General features: G+C 36.9%; 1 protein-coding gene across 1 annotated transcript; it reads right to left on the bottom strand.

The window, feature by feature from the left end:
- Positions 1-3,741: 3,741 nt before the first annotated feature.
- On the bottom strand, positions 3,742-16,432 carry LOC140167864 (carboxypeptidase B-like). The gene is made up of 11 exons (XM_072191155.1): positions 16,362-16,432; positions 15,699-15,783; positions 14,663-14,875; positions 13,701-13,799; positions 12,851-12,952; positions 11,254-11,355; positions 10,348-10,438; positions 5,900-5,981; positions 5,053-5,179; positions 4,095-4,179; positions 3,742-3,932 (listed from the first exon to the last, which is right to left on the bottom strand). The coding sequence occupies exons 1-11, from the start codon at positions 16,430-16,432 to the stop codon at positions 3,742-3,744; spliced, it is 1,248 nt and encodes a 415-aa protein (XP_072047256.1).
- Between the last annotated feature and the right edge of the window lie 9,644 nt (positions 16,433-26,076).

Raw genomic sequence — 26,076 nt, 5'->3', positions numbered from 1 at the left:
TGGAGACAATGAGGTAGATATCTCGGCTAGTCTGTCAAAATCCCCTATCAGTTTGGCGTTTGATCCTATTGGTGAGTTGTGTGGAGGTTTGTGTAGGGGTGATCATCATGAGATTGTGTCGGATTAATGTTTCTGTGTGATGACGGTTGTGTTGGGTGTTGTCTTGTTATTGTTTTTGGTGTTGGTAGTTTTTGTGCTGTTGGTGGCGCAGATAGTTGTGGGGACATGTAGGTGGTTGTTGTTAATGCTGCTGTTGATGCTGTTGCTATTATTGTTGTTGTTGGTGGTGGTGTTCGTGGTGGTTGTGTTGGTGGCGGAGGTGGTGCGAGTGGTAGTGGAGGTTGCTGTGGATGTGGTCGTGTGGCGGTAGAAGGTGGTATCACAAAGTGGGTAGTGTATAACGATGTTGTTTATTATTATTGTAGGTAGATCGTTGTATTTCAACGATAATCTCGGGGCACTTGTCAAACTTGAGCTTAATGGACAAGAAACGATTCTATATGCTGCAGATTTCACGCAATTGGGTCAGCCCTTACTGGATGTATATGGAGATACATTGGTGATGACTTATGGTACAATTACAAAAAGGCTGAAAGATGGCACGTCTTCATCTGTTGATATCATCAACGCAGCTGCTGTATGTTCGAAATATAAAGGACTAGCAATTGAGTAATCCACGTGGTGCGCTCACTTACGATTAAATAATGGCCGGCTTTGAATTCAGTCATGGGTTTAGCAATGAGTAATCCACGTGGTGCGGTCACTTACGATCAAATAATGGCCGGCTTTGAATTCAGTCATGGGATTAGCAATTGAGTAATCCACGTGGTGCGCTCACTTACGATTAAATAATGGCCGGCTTTGAATTCAGTCACGGGATTAGCAATTGAGTAATCCACGCGGTGCGCTCACTTACGATCAAATAATGGCCGGCTTTGAATTCAGTCATGGGATTAGCAATTGAGTAATCCACGCGGTGCGCTCACTTACGATCAAATAATGGCCGGCTTCGAAGCCAGTCATCTGTCCGGGCATATTGCATATTCTTAGTCAGTGGGAGTGGTCTATTACGAAGACACATAATCTGATTGGACAATCGCATGATTTTGGGTGTCGTCTATCAGGCTGAAGACGACCCCACGTCATCATGAGTGTTGATAACGCGTAACACGCGTATAGAGGTGCGCGTATGTATCGAGTTATATTCGTAGACGCAATGCGGAATACTCGCACGGGCTAGCAGTACGCGCAACAAAAGATGTGAAGTTGTAAACAAGTTTCGTTCATTTTAGAAAAAGGGGAGTTTTTATGACGGTAACTTAATTTTTGCTTTAAAAAATAGTTTACAGTTATTAAAATAATACTTACCTGACTAAGAATGAGAATAAACAATAGGAATTTTTATTTTCACTATCCTCTACCTATGATAGACGACAGGCAGACTACTCAAAATATTGGACCTGCCTGTCGTCTATCACACGGTAGAGGATAGTCAAAATAAAAATTCCGATCGTTTATTCTCTAATTGACAGACTAGGAATCCGGCAATATAATTCCTGATCTGAATATTCAGCAACATTAGGCTATTTACTTTTGATGAACAATTTATTTTATTTTTGATCATGAATCTTGTTTTTATTTTTGATCATGAATATTTGTTTTTATAAATTATTCATTGTTTTTTCTATAAAATTGTTTTTATTCATTCTTAATTATTTTCTGTAAAATAATTTAATAGAAAACTGTCACTTTTAAGCTACAAATTTGGATTGAGTAAGCCTTCATTCAATATTTTAGGGAAATGAGTTATTTGATGATTTTGCAAAAATTTTAATTTTCATTGACAAAAAAAAAAAGATTTTCTAAACATTTGAAAAAACAACAACAACAAAGTTGCTTAGCCTTAATTGTAAGTATAAATTGGTTTAGAACAAATAACTATGAATGTTTGACACTTTTCAATAAATTTCTAAATTCGACACGGCAGCAACTCCACGATAAGTTTTAAATACTACCGACGACTAGTCATAACATGCTTTGTTGTTTTTCAAATCGTCGGGCTTTATTTTTGTGATTTAAGCGTATACAAATAACACCAAACGTAATGTTTTCTGATGCGTTAGTATTATCACATAAATATGTGACCATCCACCACAAAGTGGTAGTAAAGTCGGCTCTAGACCATTTTCTGTTTATTGCAGATTTTGAAAGAGTGCATTTTTAGCTTTAAAATGACACCTCAACCAGCTTCATCGGACATCTGGAAGTGAAGTTGTGGTTCATCAAAGGTCAAATTCCTAATATATTTTACATAGAAATCCATATACTGTTTTTGATTGTATCTCAAAATGGAAAATGCCGACTTTACGACCAGTTTGTGGTGGATGGGCATATATGGTATGATTCGGGTTTATTTAATGAGTAGCGCTTTAGCGACAAGGTTCAGCATGATTGAGTTTGATAGAAGTGCACCAAGTGTACGCCGTATTATCCGTGCATCAAATGCACGCCGTGGGGAGATGTCTTGGCATGTTTAGAGAAATTAATACTTCTTGTTGACTCTCCAAACCGTGCGGATGCAATCATCAAGTCTCCTGATATGTTTTGTTTTGGCTTTTTCATCATGACGGCGAATTTACCATTTGTCATGATGTTCACGTGAATTATAAGAAATTCAATTATGCAATGTAACTCAGGTAAGATTTAGTAATACAAACATTTATTATTTTACTCCTGCACATGTTCTGACCATGTAAATCACAATAAATTTTATAAACGTAATTCTGTTTCCTATTGTTCATTTCGTGTTAGCCATTCCCTTTTCCGCTCATTATTCCTCTTCCTTTGTGGGACTCCATATCCGGTATTTCTCTCTGCCTTTCCCTAGGTAAGCATTATAAACTTGCCTCAAAAAGAAACTTATAATTTTCACAAGGTCATATCTTAAAATCCTGTGCATGAAAATGAACAAAAATTACGCAGAGGATTACTTCAACACTCTACTCTAAACACATGTCAGTAACCAAGTAGTTGTCCAACTGACACAACCGTAAAATGCACTGACACGGAACAGCTTCCAGGACCACATTCACAGGCGAATAATTGGAACCCAGCAAAAGAAATCTGTGAGAATGCGTTTAAGATCCTTACACAGGTGATTATTTCCAAAGAGTAAGTGGAATAGTGTGGATCGGGGCTGCTTCTGCTTTTCACACACTTTCTTCAAGAAACGGGTCTTGTTCCACACTATTCCATTTACTCACAGATTTCTTGTGTTGGGTGCCAATTATTGGGCTGTGAATGTGGTCCAGGAAGCTGTTCCATATCAGTGCATTTTGCTGTTGTATCAGTTGGACAACTGTTTAGTTACTGAACAGTGTTTAGAGTAGAGTATTGAAGTAATCATGTGTTCAATTAATTTTTTGTTTATTTTTATGGACAGGAATTTTAAGATATGACCTTGTGAAAAATTATAAGTTTCTTTTTGAAGGTAGTTTAGCATCATCATCTGTGTCATCAAAACACAGACTCTTCGTGTGTTTGGTTAACCCCTAGAGAGTTAAGACACTTGAAAGACCTAATTTTTTTTTTTTCGAGTTTAAATAATAATGTTAGTCAAAATTGTATTTAAAACAGGTCAACATCCCTCAATGTTTTGCATCGAATAATGTTAATTGTTTCAATAATGTGATTTTCCAAGATATATGTTTGAAAGAAAACAGCGAGAGCTGTAATACACATTTATGACAAATTAGCATATACGTAGTCGCACACAGCAACGAGAGCAGCCCAATTTTCTTCAGCACTGGGCTGGATTTGTCTGGCAGGAAGTTGGAATCCGTATCGTCCTGTGTCACGTCCTTCGAGAGCGTACGCGTACTGTACACCCTGCCCTTCATACATGTAGTCACTGCTTCCGCCTGATGCTTGATCTATGAAAATTGATGAATAAATAGACAAGTAAATAAATAAATAAATAAGTCAATAAATAAATAAATATATAAATAAATAAAATTCAGTAAATAAAAAAATAATATAATATTAGATAAATTAGTACATAAACAAACAAATAATTACACTATTCTATTACTTACAGATGACTTCAATGACGGAACCATATTGGTATCTTGTTCCATGTACGGCCGTTAGGGCATCACAGGCAGCCTTAGCACCAGCATACTAAAGGGGAAAACACGTAAACATTGTTAATAACTCAGACAAATTAAGAAAGATAACGGGTTATAAAGCAGCCACTAATTGCAACAGAATCCATGCACGAAAGTCCTCAAAAATCCAAGTACTGGAACAATGCCTAATTTGCATAAATCCAAAATGGCCGCAAATGCAGGGGGTGAAAGTTGGTCAAATTTTGTTCAAAACCATACCGATATATTGCTCCTATCATATGAATTCAGATCAGCAGAAAGTTTGACCAGTCTCTGACCAGTCTCTGGCCTGTCTCCGATTTATAGGCAAAACTGGTCTCAAATTGTTGAAAATAACTCAAAATAAGAAAAGTTGCATTGTTTTGGATGTTTTGTTACATAGGTAACATCATAAAATAGGTCACGGTCAACAGGACTCAATGGATTTGTGTCTGTTTTGCCATGTTACCAAGGTAACAAACCAGCTGAGATTTTCTTTTTTTATCATTATTGTTTTTGCAAGGAAGGAATCCGAGACCATTTTTCAATTTTTCCCCTGTGGAATCCAAATTTGGCATTTGACCTTTCCCCATAACTCAACAAATGTACATTAGAGATGGGTCAAAATATATATTTTTAATGGAATGACAAATGCAATACATTGGTATGGTTTTTTTAAACAAGATTTTACCAAATATATTCAATATTGTATTCATCCATTGCTATTTTAGTTAATCCGATTAACTACGTCACTTCTAGGAGCGAATATAAGTTTCGATCACACGACTTCTTGATATTTTCCAATATTTTCGCGCTCAAATCAAACACATTTATAAAAGCTTCAGTCGGTTGACATTGCCCGTGTAAACGTAAAGATCCTCTAAGAAATGAAGTTAAATGATATTACCTGTTGATCGTAATTAGCAGGTCGTGTAGTGGTATATCCATAAGGTGTCATCCAGTATTGGCTGTAGGCGTGATAATCAATGTACATGGCAACACCGCTTCCACCACCCAAACCACCTACAAAATCCCTATAATACAATATTAAATTGTCAGTAAAATTTCAGAGCAACAAAATAAGTCACATGGACCACAATTATTGAGTATAATTTAATCATTATTGAGTTCAAATTTACTCATTTTGTTGACCTGTTCCCATTTTATTCAACATTGAGTAATTTAAATAAACTGAAATGAAACTATGGTGGTCCCTGAATGTAATAATTATGGTGTCAAATATAATAATAATAATAATAATAATAATAATAATAATAATAATAATAATAATAATAATAATAATAATAATAATAATAATAAACCATGCTTATATCCAGTGCTTAAACAAAGAATCATATTAGACAAAAACATAACAACCAAACATTAGTACGCAATTTTAAGTTTTCAGAGATGTTTTAAAATTATTAACAGTCTGAGAGGTTTTTTTTTACATGTAGGCCTAATGGTAAACTGTTTCAGAGTTCAGTGGCAGCGATAGAAAGTGAGCGATGACCATGCTGAGTAGCAAATGATGAGCAAGTTAAACGAAATTGTGTTGAAGATCGAAGACTACGTGGAGGTGTGTAATGTTGTATGAGTTCTTGAAAATAGACAGGTGCAAGACCATAAGACCATGAATACATTTGTAAGTGAGGAGGAGAACTTTGTATAAAATGCGGTATTTCACGGGTAGCCAATGTAAAAAAATGAAGGATTGGTATCCCAAAGTAAAACTGAAGGTCATGCAAGCGTACCTTATAGCAGAAGTCTCAACTTCAGAAAAGGCCTCAGAACCACGATAGGTATCTGAACATACACTTCCACTGGAACCGCCGCCTGTGTAGAGTAAACAGAAGACATGCGAAGAAATAAGGTGTTGCGTCAGGAACATAACTTTATGGATATTATTGACAAAAATCGGGTACGCTTTATAAAGGGAATAGGTTCGAAATCTAGCAACACTGCCTTCTGCGTGCAATTCACTTGATTTCATTCAAAATGTTTACAGATGGTTTGGGCTGTATTTTGTGGTTATTTTGAACGGCGTTTTTAAGAAAGTCGGTAAACGTGAGCAGGATTTAGTTTTTCACTAGAGAAGTCCTTTTCAGAGGGCTGAGCTTTCGGAACTCTAGCCAGTGTCACCTGTGATGTGCCCTGAGTAATTAAATTTGATTATTTATCTTTGTTTACAATAATTTAGACAACCGGTATTTCAAGAGTGATGACTATTTTAGGCAAGCACCTTTCTTATGCATCAAGTTGATCAAATACAAATTGAATTATTCCTAATTTTGGATAGTTGGAAATTCCATTTCTAGAATGTTCATTGTGTTGCACAATTGAGAAAATCCCTAAGATTGTAAAGTGAATAATGATATCATGTTGGGACAAAACCACAGGAATGTGAAAGGTAAATGTTTATATTATTCTTAGAAATTTCCCAGATTACATCACATGTTGTGAAGATGTGAATGAAGTAATTGGTTATTAATAAACTACGCAAAAAAGTTTCTTTATGGTTAGGAAATTTACCCACTATTAAAAGCTAGCGACCAATTTTGTACGTTTGCTAAATAATCGCATGCGGGAGATTATCCTGCGCATTTTGACACCTCAATCACTACCCTACGACACTCCTGAGAAAAGATATGAATGTTTAAGTAACAGTTAGCAACCTGGACAACCGATTCTTTTGTTCTGCAAGGCTCACTCAGTCATTTAATGAGGCAATACAAACGATCGAATTTGGTGTTGAAATGAGCTAAATTTTGCGTTACACCTTTTCATTGTAAAATTAATTTTCTCGGCCAAATGAAAAGCAATCCTTTTCATTGTTTCAGTAAATGTCAGGAAAAACTGTAGTTCTTGATACTGTATTTTTTTTTCAAATCCTAGTGTTAAACTTAGGCGTGAAATTTAGTCATTTAGTGTAAGATTTTCGATTTTGATAGGCTTAAACTCTGCCCGCGAGCCTTTTTTTGGATTAAGTAAGATAGTTCGCTAATGAAGAATTTTTCCCAACTTTCTAACGCACATCACCGTGAGCGATATATCATAGTTTTGTCAGAATTTCCGTTTTGATTTCACCATCTTTCACTGTCGGCTGAAAAAATTTCAAAATCAACACGTGAATTCTAAGGCTAGTACTAGCATTGTGGATCGATATCCCTGGGTTTAATAGGAATACCGGCATGGCTATAGTGTTGCCAGAACTTCAATATAGCAAAGAAATTCCCAGACCTATAGCGCTCCTACTGATCATGTTTAACCAGAACACCCAATTGGGGATTTAATCGCTGGTCGGGCAATTTGCTTTCAATGAAAAATTGACCTGGATAACAACAAAGGAAATATCGACTATTTCTGCTGGTTGCTCTCGAGATAAAAGTACTCACCATTACCTACTTTTACTTAGTTTGACATTTTCGGAGCATGAATGGAAAAAGGGTAAAACAAAAACGGAAATTCTGACAAAACTATAACATAGACCCACACGATGTGCTTTACAGAGGTGGGAAATATCTTTCTTTAGCAAACTATGTTAGTTTGAGACGCTAAAACATGAATTCCGTAAAAAGCTCGCAGGCGAATTCAAGGCCTATAAAAATCAAAAATATCACACTAAAAGACACAATTTGATGCTTAATTTTAACACCAGGATTTAAAAAAAATGTATATCCAAGCACCAAGTTTTTAACTGACATTACTGAAGAAAAAAAAAATATTGCTTTATATTTGACCGAGAAAATTAATTTCATAGCAAAAAAGGTGTATCTCTGAATTGTGCTGATTTTTACATGTATCGATCGACTTTTAGCGCGACTAAGCATTTCTAAAGAATTGGTTGTCCAGGCGGCTGACTGGTAACACGAGGTCGAAAAATGAAAATTGCAAAAAGCCTATTCAATGGTTTTAGAGCTGATTCACTGATCCAAGACGGTTTCATTATTCCCGCCTTTTCAATTTTAATTTAAAGCATTTTAATTGATGCATGTTGGATAATCCGTTGCTAATTGTGCAGATGAATGATCAAAGACAAAGGTGAGCGGGTATACTAAGACATTTACGTTTTGAGAGATGGATTTAAAAAAAGGGATTCAAAACAGGTCATGATTACAGCTGCATTCCTGGGAGCAGAAGGAATTGAGACACTTGAGTGGCCCTCCAGAAGCCCTGATCTTAACCCCTAGGAGAACTGTTGCGATCAGCACAAGAGACGAGTCAACAAGAAGATAAAGGCAGATACAACTCTGGTGGGATTGCGTTGCATCGTTATCAACGAGTGGAACGGGGTGGAGCAAGGTAACATTCGATGCCTCATTAGGAGCATGAGACGCCGCGTGGCTGCTGTAAGGGAAGCCAACGGTGGACACACAAAGTATTGAAAGACTGGTAAAGGAAGAGATTAATCTCAAGTGAAGTTGGAAGCGGCATTATGATGCGTGAAATGTGCTCAGCAATTAAACAAACAATGTTACCTGCATGTTTGTTGTTTTTTGTGTTCTTTTACTTAAACATTCATATCTTTTCTCAGGAGTGTCGTAGAGTAGTGATTGAGGTGTCAAAATGCGCAGGACAATCACCCGCGTACAAACGTATAAAATTAGTCGCTAAATCTTAATAGTGGGTAAATTTCCTAACCATAAAGAAACTTTTTTTGCGTAGTGTAGTATGGCCCTTCTTGTTTAGTATATAAGAAAATGTAAACACAACTCTACACAGTTGAGTGCTGTGTAGTGTGCGTACAGTTTATTTCCTTCAAAGAAAGGAAATTGCGAACCAGAAATATTTTATGTAGTCAAGGTACTACTATTTAGCCAGTGATATCGGAGTAGATCTCGAATACGTCAAAGTTCGTACCTCTAACAAGAAAGGAATATATCCTTCTGTCGACTTGCTGAAGTCGGGTTTATGAAAACCACATCAATGTAAGTGGAAACAGGGGGCAACTGCTGAATGGAGGCCTGTTTTCCATTAGACATTATAAATTGTGTGGAAGGTGAAAAGAGCACCATTTTGGAGATAGTTAACTGTGCGAGTATTTTATGCAAAGGATAGAAAATTCTTCAGTGGACTTCGCTGAACAATGATCTTTGACATAAAAACTTGACAATCAAAAACCAGAAGAACGCTGCTGGATAAGTAACTTTGCTAAAGAGTGTATATCGTCAGCCTAATTTTGAGAACAAAGTAATATGGTTCAAGCATGCATTTAAACATATTTATTCACCAATCTTTGCACAAGCAGAAATGATAATGATAGAAATGAAAGGGAATAATCCGAAATAATTAGGGTGATTACGTAACTGATGCGTCATCAAACCACATTTTGTTCTTTGTTCTCAAAATTACAAAAAAATTACTTAGGCAATTAGCGTAGCATGCTGACGATATGTATGATTGATTATATGTGTTTATGTTGACTCATACAATTATTGTTAAACCATACTTTTCTTTTGATTAAAAGACTTAGATATTGTTAACTTAAGTTATCAGTGTGTTTTGTTGTGCATTCTGAAGTGAATTTGGGAAAATGTGTTTTTAGCCTTGAGTCGTTAAGCGATTCGTAGCACATCTCAGAGCTATAAAGAGTTACCTTCCTCTGTAAATGGCACCCACGAGAGTTCCGAAAACTCTGAAAGGAATTCTTCATAGAGAAAAATTGAATTCTACCTTATATGTACCATGCGGTATTGTGGTAAAATTACGCTCTGATTGTTATGGTAACGGACCCAGTGTGCACAGGTTATGATTCCGACGTTGAATCAACGTTGATACAACGTCGAAGTTTCAACCTAACCTGATTTCAACCTGATTTCAACCTAAAGGTTAGTTGAAATCAGGTTGAAAATGCGACGTTGATACAACGTTGAAATTTCAACCTGATTTCAACGTCGAAATTAATTGTGACGTCGAAATTGATTTTGACGTCGAGATTTCAACGTGATTTCAACGTGATTTCAACGTCTGGTGTGCCCACTGGGGAGGCAGGCGTATGATACGCTATACACGGGAACTGACGTAACTCAATAACTCAGGTTGATGAAAATTAGCACAGATGATGAGCTGATCAATGCCTACAAAACGCATGGTAATCAGTTTTATGGTTTTGTGCCTGTTATATAAATCGCGTAACACAACCAAAATGCATTTAGTAAATGTTACTTGTGCTACTATAAAGTGTCAATTAAATTAAACTTACCGCCCCATCCAGTTGCAAAGTTCCTATTGGGATCAGTTCCAACACAGAATGAACCGCCGTTTGGTTTGCGTGTTTTCCTCCACATACGATCCTAAGTTATGCAAACAATTGAATTATAATATTTTCATTAAAGGATGTCTCCGGCAATCACAACATTATGCCTTATATGTTGGAAAAATAATTATCAAGCACGAATCACATGGTTTTATTTATGTGATGTTTATGTGACGTTCTGCAAAGCAAGTGGAACAAAGTTGTTTTTTGTCGAATTCGACAACCTTTCAACATAATCTTGCTCCTCAACTGGTCAAAAAAGTTGGAAAATAATAACTTTGCCTGGTAAATGGAAGATCGTAGGTTAGGCCTAATCTTTGTTTTCTCAAAATGGTGTTCGCAGTACTGATGAGCGGCATTATTGTATAATGCTTCAGATCTTTTATCGTCGTAATGATCACCATATCATTAAGGATATTAACATGTATTTTCTTCACAAGTAGTTTACTTCTTCATGTTAAGTATTTTAGCAATCAGTTAGTTGACTAAATTATAATTCTATTCAACTGGACTTACTATTTATGATGGCTACGGTATCACGTCATATCCATGACGCATCATCAAGCCGACTGATTTTGAATTGGCTCTGTATTCTTGACCTGTGACGTCACGATGGTAGAAGTGACGTCACACGAGAGTCGTCGAGGGATCTTCCTGATGGTCGGTTCGTAACTCTTGGACAAGTTGTGGCTTTGGTCCCGTAGTCGGCCTGATATGCGTCATGGATATGACGTGATACCGTAGCCATCATAAATAGTAAGTCCAGTTGAATAGAATTATAATTTAGTCAACTATTTGATCTACCTGGATGATTGATAATATTCATAAATATATTTTAGCCATCGTACTCACGTTAGTCCATGTATAGGCATAACCGTCGGGGTTCATTACGGGTACAATATAAAAGTCAAAATAGCTGAGGAGACGTGTAGCATCAGCGCTTCCATCGGCAAGCTGAAATAACAATAACATATATCAAACTTGTATCGCTTAAAGGGGGGTAACCCTATTGGTTTTGGCTATGGATTATCTTTAAAATTACATAATAATATCAAATATCGCCTTCTTTACGCTGCTTTGTGAAAAAACGAGAGCATTTTCAGCGTAAATGTGAATAAATAACAAAATGTGCAATCCAATACCTTGGTATGCGCGAATTGCATTCTGGGCAGGCAAGCAACAAGACCTGAACGGAAAATATTTGTTTTTAACTCTTTTTCGTACCGTTTCAGAAAAAAAGCAAACAAAATATATTTCCCCTTGCAACCTGTACATTTCAAATGAATATAAAAAAGTTTGGGTTAAAAATGGAGAGGGAAAAAAACCTTCCATCACCGGATTTTGAACCGGGTACCCTTCGGGGTAATAATGCGCCATTTAGCCCACATAACCTATGTGGGAATTTTTAAACTATATACGGCGCGCCGTCTCCTCAGCACTTAGTGTAGTTCGCTTCTTTCACAGAATGTGTATGACGCGAAATCAAAGTAGCTGTTGAGGAGACTGATGATTCGCAATTAATTCCCTGCCCAGAAATCCGAAGTAATTTTTAGTATTTACAAAGTGGTAGCCTCAAAAGGCCGCTGTGCTTCATGATTTCTCCGGAAATACATCGACTTGGAGCGTCAAATTTCAGGAATGAGAAATGAGAAAAATAGTATCTATCATGTGATACCAAAACCTCATCAGCAATGAAAAATATCGGGGGGATGATGCTGTCGATCGGGTCACGGACCTTTAATGTTAACAGTAATCGAAGCGCCGCTATGTATTGAACATCGGAATCCGTCACATATTCGTCGCATGCGATCGTAGTGCACGTCAATGTCCGTGCGAAGTTTATGAATATCAAAACAGCACTAGCACGGATTGGGACCGTCGGAGTTTAACACCCTACTCTTCTCGGAACTGACTGCGAGATATCGAGGGGTCAGTGTCCCAAAGACGTTACTCCATTTTGTTTGCGAAAATGAGATATGGTATCAAATTTTTCAGAGAGACGTAACTCCTTCAAAACCCCATTGAAGTCAATGGCCAGTGAAACGTAGACTTTACTCCTTAATGCCCATGTGGACCATTTTCTTTAAACTCAAAATGACCAAAATGGAGTTGCCAAAATGGAATTGTCACCGACCCATCGATATGACTATCTGTACACGGGACCGACGTCTTAATGCCCCCAGGAAGGTATTCTCATGGTTCATTTACCTATTTCTAAACATACCTTGGGAAGAGTGGACGTCTAAATTTAATCTCCTATTATATATTTCAGGTAAGTATCTTAACCAATCGGCCATGCTTATAACAAAGCGGCATAAGATTTTACACCCTTATTACATAGAAATACTGAAGTGCATTGTATTGTAAAATATTTTCTCATCTGATATTTTGAATATCGCACACAGCCTGGTTAAATTGATAATAATAACATTGGAAAAAATTGACTTACATATTTTGCCATGTACATGACAGTTGCCGGGGTGACCCATTCACGAGCATGTATACCTCCATGGAATACAACAGCTTTCTTGCCACTGCCTCCAGATGATATCTGAAAGAAGACGGATTATTAATTTCTGCAGACGTTTTAGATACATATATATGGAAGACCTCGAAAGGCTGTGCAATAATTATGAGTCCTTGGGGTGGGTAAAATTGGGGGCAAAGAGTTTTGCCAGGTCAAGAGGGGGGGGCAAGCAATTCTTAGCACACATTTACGGGACACCTTTTAAATAACGTGTTCTAAAGAGCCTTACATTACTCGGTTGTCACTCGATAGTTGGCCCTACATTAACTTTGTCATGTATAATTTCTGTAGATTTACTCCATTGACTAAGGTCAGTGACCATTGTTGAGGAGTTAAGAAGATAAATAAATGCCAGAATCTATTCTATTGTGGTGGATATCCAACTTACAGTTATGTCAACATTTGGTTACTCATCCATAATAAAGGCAAATAATGATTATATATATGTTTCTGTTATAATCAACTCACTTTGTATACATCCATCACAAAATCTGATTGCTAGTATTATATGGGTGAATGTACAACAAAAGAATTGGTTTCCCTATAAGGCCTGTACTTAAGCAATTTTTGGAACTGGCCGGTGACTAAGATTTATTGGGCGAATTACCGTGTGTCCACCAGTAATGTAGGAAAACACAATATAAACGTTGAAATAAATGTGCAAAATATCCTGCTCGCTACACTCACATCGTTTATCTAGACCATTCAAATTTGTAAATTGGAAACCTAAAATTTGGCATGTAATATTAAAGATGGATTAAAATCCACAAACCTTAACGTAATTAAGTTGTCGTCCTTCGTAAGAAGTTCCCATAGAGCCTGCAGTTACCACGCTATTTGCTGCCGCGAAGTCGGCTACCCATTGTTCAATCTGAAAGAAAATATCGGGTGGCACCACTAGTTCATTTGCGCAGGTTTGACTCTCCTATTTTCGAAACAAGTTGAAAACTACAAACGAGGTCAACAGCTAAACGTCCGCACTGAAGGACGGAACACATTAATAGTTCAAAGGCACTGTTGATCAAGCTTAAAGGAGGATTTCGTGATCCTAGCATCCTCTCTTTATGACATTTTTTAATAGATATCAAAATTCCAGTTGATTTCGATTTTGCGTTTGCAAGTATATGCATGATTGTGTGTATTACACTGCTCTATAGGCCACTGTTGTAATTTCGTTCTGGTATACCAGAACGAAATTCAAATTTGACGATATTTTTGCTTAACGAATTAATCTGCAAGATATTTTTGGTATATAAACATTATGTAGCCAGTGGTTTCCAGTGGTATAAAGATCTCAACTTTTTTTTGAGAAAAGTGTTGGGGGAGGTGAAGCTGTGGATCACGAAATGACTTTTTAAAATTACCCTGGGGATATTAAATGCAGAACTTTTTTGTCAATACTCAGGAAAACTGCTGGGTATTGCGCTAGGGACCTCTTGCACCAGAAGTAAGTACCTTTAACACTGCCCCTCTCTCCTGCTCATTAGCTATGGCAAACCTTCCTTGCGGTTTCCGGGCAGATCAAGTCTGGGATGAGTCGATGTCTTAAGGCAGCAGAACCATTCGCATAAGTCAGCCTTAATTTAAAAAAAGGCTTAATTATTCGGAAAAGATATGTCCGTGATGTGCTTGGCCTTTATGTCATGGTTTCTTTTTCAAAGAATTATTTCAACGATCTTACATAATAATTATCATAAGCTATTTTTTATAATACATGATATTTTCGTATCTTACTGTGTCAATGTCATTGTAATTATTGTAGTCAAAATCTGCCTGGGGTCTCAGATTTGCCTCCACTTCATCTGTGTCTTTCTGGACATCCTCTACCATGGTGCTAAGGCGAATGCCTCGACGACCAAGTAGGCGTACTACATCTTCACGGAGAGTTGGTGATACCATGATGTCAACTGGTCTGTCAACGTATGTAGGCTCCCTCCAGAAACTCAACTATGACGTGAAAATAAAAAAGCGTGACGTTCAGATTAATCAGTTTGGGGTTATGTGCATAGACATAATGACTACATACTAATATTTAGAAGAGCTCCGATGCAAGTTAAGTTTCAATTATTCAAGTATAAACATCTCCAACATAATATCGCTATGATGTCATAATGTGAGCGTGCTCATTTGTGGAGATTTGTGGCTATGTGCAAAAGTAAAGGAACAATAATTTTTGGCTAAAATTCCTACGAACATACGATTTTTACGGAATTTTCACCTAAATATAAAATAAAATGACTATTTCAACTGAAAAGTAAAAAGTCAGTAGCTCTTACAAGAGCAAAATGAAAATAATGGATTTTACTGTAGCCTCATCAACGCCCCCTCTATGGTCATTTAATTTTATTAATAAAATGAGCGCAAAGGATGGATCTACGATTAGCATAGGTCGTTTGGGCGTAAACACTGGCGTTTGTTATGACGGATAAAATATCTCAGGGGTTTGTACACCACCCTCTCCTAGTTCTAGGCTAAATGAGTGTTTTTACAATCTAGGTTTATTGTTTTCTTTAATTTGTGCAATCGTGTCGGTGAAAAGTATCGCGACGACACACAAAGTGTATTATTTGTTGCTCGAAATTGTACACGTTTACTGAAATGTTGATGTGTCTTATGCACCCTCTCTGCGGGGCTCAGTACACTTGAACTATTTTTTGTTTAACTACCAACAAAGCAAATCACCCTAGTAACAAGTAGCAATTTTGCACTCACAACATTTTACTGGGAGAGAATTTTGTAAAAAAAAAATTGTCATTTAAAATAAACTTACTTGTTCCCCGAGAAGAGAACTCTCCAAATTTTTGAGAGTGTTCAACTCATTCTCCGTTTTGGGAGTGACGCGAAGAACTTGGTACCTGATTTGGAAAAGAACAAGAAGAGAAAAAAATTGTGCGATGATATAATAACGACAATTCAAAACACATCAACAACCCAGCTGAAATTTGAGGTGTAGAGGATTTCTTGATTGCTCACAGATTTTCAGATGATGGCACTGCAGTGGCCAGGGTAGGGACGATATGTCACGAATCGTCGGTACGTTTTTCCAGGTGCCAGTAAAAGTATTTGATTGATGGTCTGTTTAAAACCGAAATTACTTCAATTTGTTTCACTTTAGCGTTTAGTACAATTGCATATTGAGAGCGGGTAATTCTGGAAGCGGATCAGTGGGACGACTACATAATTTTGACGGACACGCTTTCAAAAAATGTCGAAAATCTTACGGCTGAACGATACATTTGCAATGTTGTGTTTCACAGTTGGCTACGCCACTGTGGCACTGCACGTGGATCAGTATATTAAAATAGTTGAATCTTTCGGAGCAGAAATGTTGTTAATTAAAGGTCAGTATCCACTACCACATTTGAAAGTGAAAAAAAAAACACAACAAAGAACAACAACAAGTAATAAACAAACAAAAACAGCATTGACTTACCCATCATAGCGTACTTTTTCCGCCAAGCACACGGCTGCGCAGAGGACAATAAACAACAACCCGCGAATCATGATGACTAACGACCAGCAACTTCGTTGACTGAAACTGCTGGATGATATCCTCCAAGATCATCGGCTGCATTTTATAACATCTGAATTTCCCATTGGTCACCGACTATGAATTATCGCGATGATATAGATAAAAAATTAGACTATAATCGCCCCCTGCTTGTGTTTGTAGTTAATGATAAAGTAGGTAATAATAGTTTGTTATCAATATTTTTGCCTAAGACTATAATCTTCTTAGAATACCAAATGCTTGTTTCTCATAACATGTCATGAATAAAATCGTAATGTTGCTGAAATAAAGGTTACAATTGTTTAGCTACCAAAGCCGGGGGCACTCCTACAGTCAGTGAAGTGACAAGCATGAGCGGTTGCAACTTTCAACATGGGGTTTTTTCGGGAGCAGAATTTTGCGTGTGCAAAAAACAGGGGTCTCTCTAAGGGAAATACTATAGGAGTCTTTTGCGGGCAGATGCTAAACCTTTGATGACCTTCAAGGTAAGACGCAAGAAATGGGGTCCTTTGGGGATAGATGGGCTTTTTTGAGGCAAGATCCTAAACACGAGTTCACTCGTATTTTAACAACAGTCGGTTGAAGTCAAATAAAAACAAATGATGGCTCAGGGACCACTAAATTAAGGGGATGCCTAACACACAAACAAATGGGTTAATTACAAAAAGATGGTGGCTAACTGCAGTTTTGAATTGACGGAGGAAGATAATTCCACGTGGTGTGTGCGTACTTGTAAAAAGAGCGTTAGCAAAAGAGCGTTAGCAAGATAGAGTCTGCAAAGGTGGATCAAGAGCGCAGCTGTTTAAGTTCGGGAGATTGGGTCTGGAGTGAGGATTGTAAGGATTTGGAGGAAGTTACAGATATTGAGTAGCTTGAAGTCACGGAGTTGAGTAAAGGAGTGCCAGTTGATGTTCCCATACTCCAGAATTGGCCGTACTAGGTCAAAGTAAAGAGTACGGCGGGTAGTAGGAGAAGAGGGTTTGAAGGACTTGTTGATTCCGCCAATGCCTTTCTTGCAGATATGCTCGAAGTGAAGGTTCCAGGATAAATCGTCGGCCATATCACATACTGACGTATTTGCAAAATGCGCATTTCGAGAAAATAGAATTTGAAAATTTAGCGTGTTTAATTTGCAGCATAATCTTGATGAAAACATTATTGTCGATTAAAACCTGGCTAAAAGTAATGCAAATAAACTTTATTTTCATTGTGATTCACTTATCACTATTAGAGCATAACTTATCCTGCAAAAAAATCAATATTTCATAAAATACGTCAATAGGTGAAAAGGACTGATAGGTTCGCCGTTCAAATGACAAATACGTCATGCAAATACATCATTATGTAAAACAGTTGGGCAAATACGTCACCATGTGAAAAGGACAAAGCAGCAATTTTACCGTGCAATGAGACAAAGCCGCGCAAATACGTCACTATGTGAAACAAATTCTTCAAATTGCAGATACGACATACTGGGCTTGCGCAGTATATGTGATCGGCGTGATACGTCGTTATGTGATACAGACATGTCAAGGTTTTGCAAATACGACAAAATTAAATTAATTAATACCTTACTAATTAAGCCACTTTGAGGCATGGTTTTTGGTGAATATATAGAGTAGAACGTAAATTAATGTACCAATTTTCTCAAAAATTTTAAAAATGTCGAATACGTCAATATGCGATACTGCCGACGAAATGTGGAGAGTGGGATTCTGAGAAATTTGCAGTGATGTATCGTTCGAGTCCGGACTCTGACTCGAGTCCGGACTCGATTCCACTTTTTGTTGGACTCGGACTTGGCTCGGACTCGGACAACAAAAGACTCGGCTCGGCTTGGACTCGGACACAAAAGGACTCGGACTCGAAGCCGAGTCCGGTCCGAGTCCAGTCAAATTAAATCCATGTAAAATGTGAAATGATTATCTAAAAATGTCAAAGTAGATCTCAAATTTGTTGACTTTACTTATTTGGCCATTTTACAAATTAATTGGGGCTGTCAAATCTGTGATCTGTGATATATCCTACATATCCACCAAATTATTTAGATTTATCTGTCACTTAGTAGAATCATATTATTGTTATCATTAATGAAATAATTGATAATTAAATAAATGCAAACTTTATTAAATATTTGGACTACATAAAAGTATCTAAGAGTTCTTTCATGGAACTTTCCAATCCAATCTTGAAAGAGAGAAATATGCACACTGGACCATACATCTCAGCTCAGTAAATTGTAATATGGCTGTAGCCCTGGTGCACATTTGTGTGGGACAATTTTGAAAAGATATTTAGAATTAAAGGTGAATTTCTGTTATTATTATTATTATTATGACGATGATGATAATCATTATCAATTAAAAGAAATGTTAATCTCAAAATATACTTAATATATTATCTTTGAGCACCGTCCTTGTCTTGTCTTTTGGTTAGTGATTCCTTTTTATGTGATGTTTGATTGATTTTTTGTATAAATGTTATTTGTAACTTTATAATTTCTAGGGGAGGCGATATATCTGGCCTTATTGGCCTTCTAGCCTCTTCCTCCATAATGTGTTGTTTTCTGTAAATTTTTAATTTGATTGTTTTTGTGAATGTCAGTTTTTTATGGAAATAAAATGAATGAATGAATGAATGAATGAATGAATGATGATGATAAAGAGAATGATAACGATGATGATGATGATGATGATGATGATGATGATGATGATGATGTTATTTTTCTATAATATATTTGAATACATTGCAATTCATTTACATGTATGCTGCATGCAGCCTAGTGACACTTCTCTAGTCCCTGGGTGCAAGTTCACTGTGCGTTTACATGTAGTGTGCCACACACACACACAGATAGCCCCACATGACTGCTGTGAGTGCTGTTTAGTACAGGTGGTCTGATACATGTAGTAGTTTTTACCATCAGGATTTACCTGTTCATGGGTATGGGACTTTGAAGGGGTGTGTGTACAGTTGGTTGGTTGAATTGGGTTGAGTCTTTTTGTTAACTGTGTAGGGTGGGGTGGGTGGGGTTTGGTAGGGTGGGTGTGTATAGGGAGAGCGGTGTGTGGTGTAGTGTAGTGAGTGACTTAATGCCAATGACCTTCTTTTTCTACAATGTTAGCATCAAAAACTTTGCAATTTTCTTTTTTCAGCAAATTTGTATTGCAAATTTTCAAATTAGAAACAAAATATAAAATTTTGCTCCATTTTTGGGAAATAATGACCCATTTTTTCAAAATGTTATACCAAATGACCCTTCTTTCAAAATGTTATATCCAATTATCCCTTTTTCATTTTGTTATACCCAAATGACCCATTTTTATACAAATAGGCTCCTACTAAGCAATGCCAGTAGGCAGACACCTGTCACATCATAAGTTGAATGACCCCCCCCATACACACACACACGGGCAGGACTTGGACTCGAGTCCGGACTCGGACACAAAAGGATTCGGACTTGGCCCGGACTCGGATACAAATGGACTCGGCTCGGCTCGGACTCGGACAAGCTGGACTCGGGTATAAGTCTGGAAATTTGACAGACGAAACTATTTCATGATAAATAATAACAGTTCAGTAAAATTTGAAAAATATTGATTTGGTGAAAATAGACAAAATCATTATTGCTGGTCACAGGTTTGTAAATCCACGTAGATGAGAGAGAATAAATGTCCCAGAACAGATAGAACTTGATTAGATGAGAGTCAATGAGACACCATGGACAGAGACGGAATGGATTCTGTCATGTCTGTATGACAAATAATATGATCTATATACACCAGCTGAGAAGCGGATCTGTGAGACTATAGCTGTACGGAGTCTCACTGCAGCGGGCACGCAATGGGAAACCTATCAAAAGCTTTCGTAAAATCTAACAGTGCTACGGCCACGCTACTACGATTTTCCAGATAGCGGTAACACTGTGCAACACAGCAATGATCGGTTGACCATTTGATATGAACGGAATGAACCCGTGACTATTATGGCAATTTTCCTTGTTATGCAAAATAAAGACCTATTTTAAAAGCACATCAGTGCATGGTATAAACAACTATTGATTGTACTGCGGAATCAATTGCAATGATAAGGATAATCTTTCCGTATACAGCCACTCTAAACACGCTCAATGTAACACCATTATTAACAGTTATATAAGCAGCCATCAAACTGACTATGACGAGAAAATAAACATATAGTGGAGACAGGTTACTGACCAGTGTTTTTAATACATGTTTTAATTCTTTTTTAGACTAAAATTTTTAATATTAATCATATTTTAATGTGTTTCTTCTATTATAAGTGATGCCCTTGAAGTGTATGAGGGATAATTACTTTGCAGAAGTGCATTCGTCAAGATAATCGCACTTGACCGTAGAGTTATTGCATTTAGCTCTCGAGCCGTTAAATGCAATAACTCTACGGTCTCGTGCGATTATCTTGACTAATGCACTCTGCTCAGTGAATTATCCTTATCGTATACATTCTGTGGTGTGAGGCCATGAACAAAGGGAAGAAAAAAAACCCAGTGTTGAGTATGGTGGGTCTCATTTTCCAGGTGAAGTGATTGAAATCAGGCAAACTGTATTTCAGTAAGGGCAACAAGCAGGAAATCACAGGAAATGGTCTCAACCAAAAGATGACCAAACATTCAATACCGGTACCTCAGAAAGCAATTTATAAATAAACTTACACTTTTTACAGAGCCGATCATTGTAAAGAACCACAAACATTACAAGTGTTGTGAACTAATTTAGGGTGAAATAACCTGGAAGTAAAAGTCTATCAATTGTTGACTGTTCAATTTAAGTGTTGAAATTTAAGCCCTTAGCTAGTAGTATGACATATCCAAACAGGATGGAGCAAGGCATGAAGTACCGTAATATATAAAATGCTGGGATGTAAATGTAATGCGTGTGGTACATTGTACATTGTATGCTGATACAAACACTGTATTGGTGTTATTTGTACATAGATTGGGTTATTTTGGGGGTTATCATCGTTTAATGTACATAGATTGGGTTATTTGATCATATACCAGTCATTGAGGAATTCTTATCAAGAAACTTCGACATATAAAATAAAATTAACCATTTTGTATATGGCCGGACAAACTGTAGCACGAGTTACCGTAGCACGAGTTACCATGTTTTTTGCCAGTCAATGTAAAACTATGAGGGACAACACTTTTTAAGTTATACCAAGATAAACCTTAGCATAGTAGTTACTTATCATATAATCAATTAAGCTTTACTGTTTTTTTGTTTTAGAACACGATCAAAATTAAAATGAGCGATTTTTTAGCATGTCACAGCTCGTAGCACGAGTTACCGTTTTTCGCAGCTGTCCTATACGTACAAAAGTTGATATATTCATTTAGCAATACTCTGAGGATCTAGCCTTGAATGTTGGGTATTAAAATACAAAAAATAAAGATTCCAATCAAATGGTGTAAAAAGCTGGAGCACAAAGTATGTAAAAGGAGGCCAAACAGTGTAGCACGAGTTACTGTGGAATTGCCCATATACACTACGCAAAAAAAGTTTCTTTATGTTTAGGAAATGTACCCACTATTAAAATCTAGCGATTAATTTTGTACGTTTGCTAAATAATCGCATGCGAGTGATTGTCCTGCGCATTTTGACACCTCAATCACTACCCTACGACACTCCTGAGAAAAGATATGAATGTTTAAGTAACACGAGGTCGAAAAATAAAAAATGCAAACAGGCCTATTCAAGTTTTCAGCATAAAAGAACACACAAAAAAAAACATGCAGATAACATGTTTTGTTTACTTGCTGAGTACATTTCAGGCATCATACTGCCGCGGCTTCCAACTTCACTTGAAATTAATCTCTTTTTCTTGCAGTACTTTGTGTGTCCACCGTTGGCTTCCCTTACTGCAGCAGCCACGCGGCGTCTCGTGCTCCTAATGAGGCGTCGAATGTTATCTTGCTCAATCCCGTTCCATTCATTAATAACGATGCGACGCAATCCCACCAGAGTTGTATCTACATTTATCTTCTTTTTGACTCGTCTCTTGAGCTGATCCCAAAGGTTCTCCAAGGAGTTAAGATCAGGGCTTCTGGATGGCCACTCAAGTGTCTCAATTCCTTCTGTTTTGGGAAAATATTGAACATACAGTATTTTCCAAACTGCTGTAATCATGACCTGTTTTCAATCCCTTTTCCAAACCCATCTCTCAAAACGTAAATGTCTTAGTACCCACACGCCTTTGTTTTTGATCATTCATCTGCACAATAAGCAACGAATTATCCAACATGCATCAGGGAACATGCTTTAAATTCAAATTGAAAAGGCGGGAATAATGAAACCGTCTTTGATCAGTGAATCAGCTCTAAAACCATTGAATAGGCTTCTTTGCAATTTTAATTTTTGACCTCGTGTTACTTAAACATTCATATCTTTTCTCAGGAGTGTCGTAGGGTAGTGATTGAGGTGTCAAAATGTGCAGGACAATCACCCGCATGCGACTATTTAGCAAACGTACTAGATTTTAACAGTGGGCAAGTTTCCTAACCATAAAGAAACTTTTTTGCGTAGTTTATATATATATTTTTTTTTTTTTTAATGACTCACTACTGTACGAGTATTATAGGCCTGTAGGCAATGTAAAGTCTGCACAAACAGTAACTCGGCTGTTGTAAATACGCCTATAGCTTCAGAACTAATAATTGTTTCCACAATATTTCAACATAGAAAGAAGGACGATTTATTTACGCGGATTTTGATACCCCATTTGTCCAATTTCAATATTAACATCACAGCAGTGTTTTTAAAGAAAATTACCCGAATTTAAAAGTTGCAGCTATTTGTATTGATTTGAAGTCAGCGCGAAGATAAATGGAGGGTGTTACGTGCCACAATGCTTGCGTAAAAATCATTGATCGCTGTAAACTGCAACTTTTAAATTCGGGTGTTTTTCTTTAAAAGCACTACTGTGTTGTTAATATTGAGCGACATTTGACAAATGGGGTATCAAAATGCGCGTAAATAAATCGTCCTTCTTTCTATGTAGAAATATTGTGGAAACAATTATTAGTTCTGAAGCTATAGGCGTATTTATAACAGCTGAGTTACTTTTTGTGCAGACTTTACATTGGTCATGTGGAAACATACATCACCCATAGCAAAAAGAAAAGTTTCCCGGTGACCACCCGATGACCATTCGGTGGTCATCAGAAACCTTTCGGGTACCTTTTCCAGAGTTATCCGAAAGTGCCCGCTAGCGGATACCTTGCGGATACCTAATTAAGTTATCCAAAAGTTTTCGGGTAGACATCCGGTAGTCTCCCAAAACTCAAATATTTCAAATGAGTTACCCAGAAGGTTCCCAGAAACATAGATTCTTTGCAGGAGTTACCCGGTGGTTATCCGCTTTTAATTTGACCTTGAAAATAGCATAAAGCATCCTAAGAATGCATTGTGGGTGGGTGTATGGTCAAAGGTCACTGAATCGATTCAAAATGGAGCAGCTATAGCTGTTGGCAGTTGGAATACATTTGTGCAGCATATTCAAGTTATTTGTGGTCCAAAATGTATGGATTTACATGTAGGACATTACAAGATGTTTACTAATTAATCTGGAACATGCTGTAGGAATTATAAAGCATCGGATGCTTGATTCCATATGATAATGCAGGTAGGAAAATTTGTATGAAATGATTTGTATATTGATGCAGTCTTAATTTATGACACATTTGAATGTTTTAGTTTATATCTTTTCTAGTAAATCATACATGATTTTGACAGTAAATTAATGTCAATTAAATTACTAATCATCAGCTAATGTGTCAATTAACTGCATATAAGCTTTATGTTATTTGTTGTAAATTAATTATAATATTTGATATAAAAATTATAGGCTGTGTCATCACATTTAGGTACTGTAAATGCTATATGCTGTAATACATATGCTATATGATAACAATTTGGTTGTACATTAATTAAGGTATGCACCTTATAAAGGTGTGAACCAAATTACATCAGAAGAATATTTTTGTACAATAACTACAATTGCATTGTACACTTTCAAGTTTCTTATTGCAAGATAGCACTTTATAAGCTCAACTGCCATGCCTACAGAGTTGTATTTCTACAAAAACTACAATTCCAATAATAAGCTTACTAACTGTCTAATAAATTTGTGCATACTCATGAATTTGTATTTCTGCATTCCCCAAAAGGTCAACAGGAAGTCTCCAAAGAGGTCACCAGGTATATTGTCACCAAAAGTTATCCGCTAGGTCCCCGAAAAATTACCGGGTAGTTATCCGCTAGTTCCCCAAAAAAGTCACCGGGTAGTTACCCGCTAGCTTCCCAAAAAAGTCATCGGGTAGTCATCCGGTACCTATTACCTGAAAGGTATCCACTATGGTTTCCCAAAAATTTATCGGGTAGTCACCCGCTACCTATCTAATTTGCATGTGAAATTTGCCGGTGTCTACCGGGTGACTATCGGGAAGTTATCCGGAAAGGTCTCATTTTTTGATATGGGCAATACTTCACTTCAGACATTCAATACGCAATATACACCATAAAAATTGATTCAATTAGAACGACTGCATACTTAGAGGCATAAGTTTATTAGAAACACTGATGCATGAGCTTTGAAATGGTCTTTAGATACAGAAAAAGTAATAAAAAACCATTAAAATTATATAAAACTAAAAACCAAACAAAAAATTAAAAGGGCCGACCCTGATTTTGTCCAATTTAGAGTCGTCGGTCAGTGCAGGGCAAGCAATCATTTTTGTGGCCTAATTGGCTAGTCGAGGTGGTCACCGCGGTCGCTATACGCACGCGTATGTCAGGGTTGCCATGGTAGCGTTGTGTTAGTACAATGGAAAATTGACTATTGCACTGGCTTAATAACAAAAATAATCAATAGAATAAAATTTGAAAGAATAAGGAAAGGAAAACGTTAACATCTGTATTTAAAGTACGTTATTTACATGACAAAATGCCTTTCCAAATCGGATAGCTGTACTTTAAATTTGCAATGAATAAATATCATTAGTGGCTGTAGGCCTAATGATAAAAAAATTGTACCGTATTATAACAACGAGAGGAACGTGCAACATCTGCATTTATATACATCATTTACATAACAAAATGATGTTCTATGTAAATCAAAGAATACTCAACAACTGAATCAGTGGGTGGATTTCAAATAATTTATGAGTTACGGATTTACACTGCTGCCCTCAGTCGGTCAACGTTCAGTTTGACTTACTTTTTTTTATCAGTTGATCTCTTGGCTGCTGAATTGATGTTCATATTTGACGCGCACCTGTACTGATTTTTTGATCAATAAACACGGTTTCTCGCTGATAATCTAGGTTTAACTTGGATTTTCGAACAAAAAAATGTTTTTTGATCGATAAACCAGGTTTTTCGATTAAAAACCTGGATTCTTGATCGGAGAACCTGGATTCTCGTCGATATATATACTAAATTTCTATCAATAAACCAGGTTTTGGTTTTTTTTATTAAAAAGCCTCGCAGAAAAAGTTCTTCGATCAAACAACTTGGGTTATCAGCGGTATACCAGGTTATAATCGATAATCCAAATCCGGTACGTTTTTAATCGCAAAAACTTGGTTTATCGATAG

Source organism: Amphiura filiformis, chromosome 13, assembly GCF_039555335.1.
Source record: "Amphiura filiformis chromosome 13, Afil_fr2py, whole genome shotgun sequence".
Classification (NCBI taxonomy): Eukaryota; Metazoa; Echinodermata; class Ophiuroidea; order Amphilepidida; family Amphiuridae; genus Amphiura; species Amphiura filiformis.
The sequence above is the reverse complement of the archived record's forward strand: the minus strand, read 5'-3'. Positions and strand labels throughout refer to the sequence as shown.

Bases quoted from the DNA above. Each gene is read 5' to 3' on its own strand.
- LOC140167864 (XM_072191155.1), bottom strand. From the start codon at position 16,432: ATGATTCGCGGGTTGTTGTTTATTGTCCTCTGCGCAGCCGTGTGCTTG. The intron at 11,356-12,850 runs GTAAGTCAATTT...TTGTTATTTCAG, and splicing joins TCATGTACATGGCAAAATAT to CTTGCCGATGGAAGCGCTGA. The intron at 10,439-11,253 runs GTGAGTACGATG...TGCATAACTTAG, and splicing joins ATGCCTATACATGGACTAAC to GATCGTATGTGGAGGAAAAC.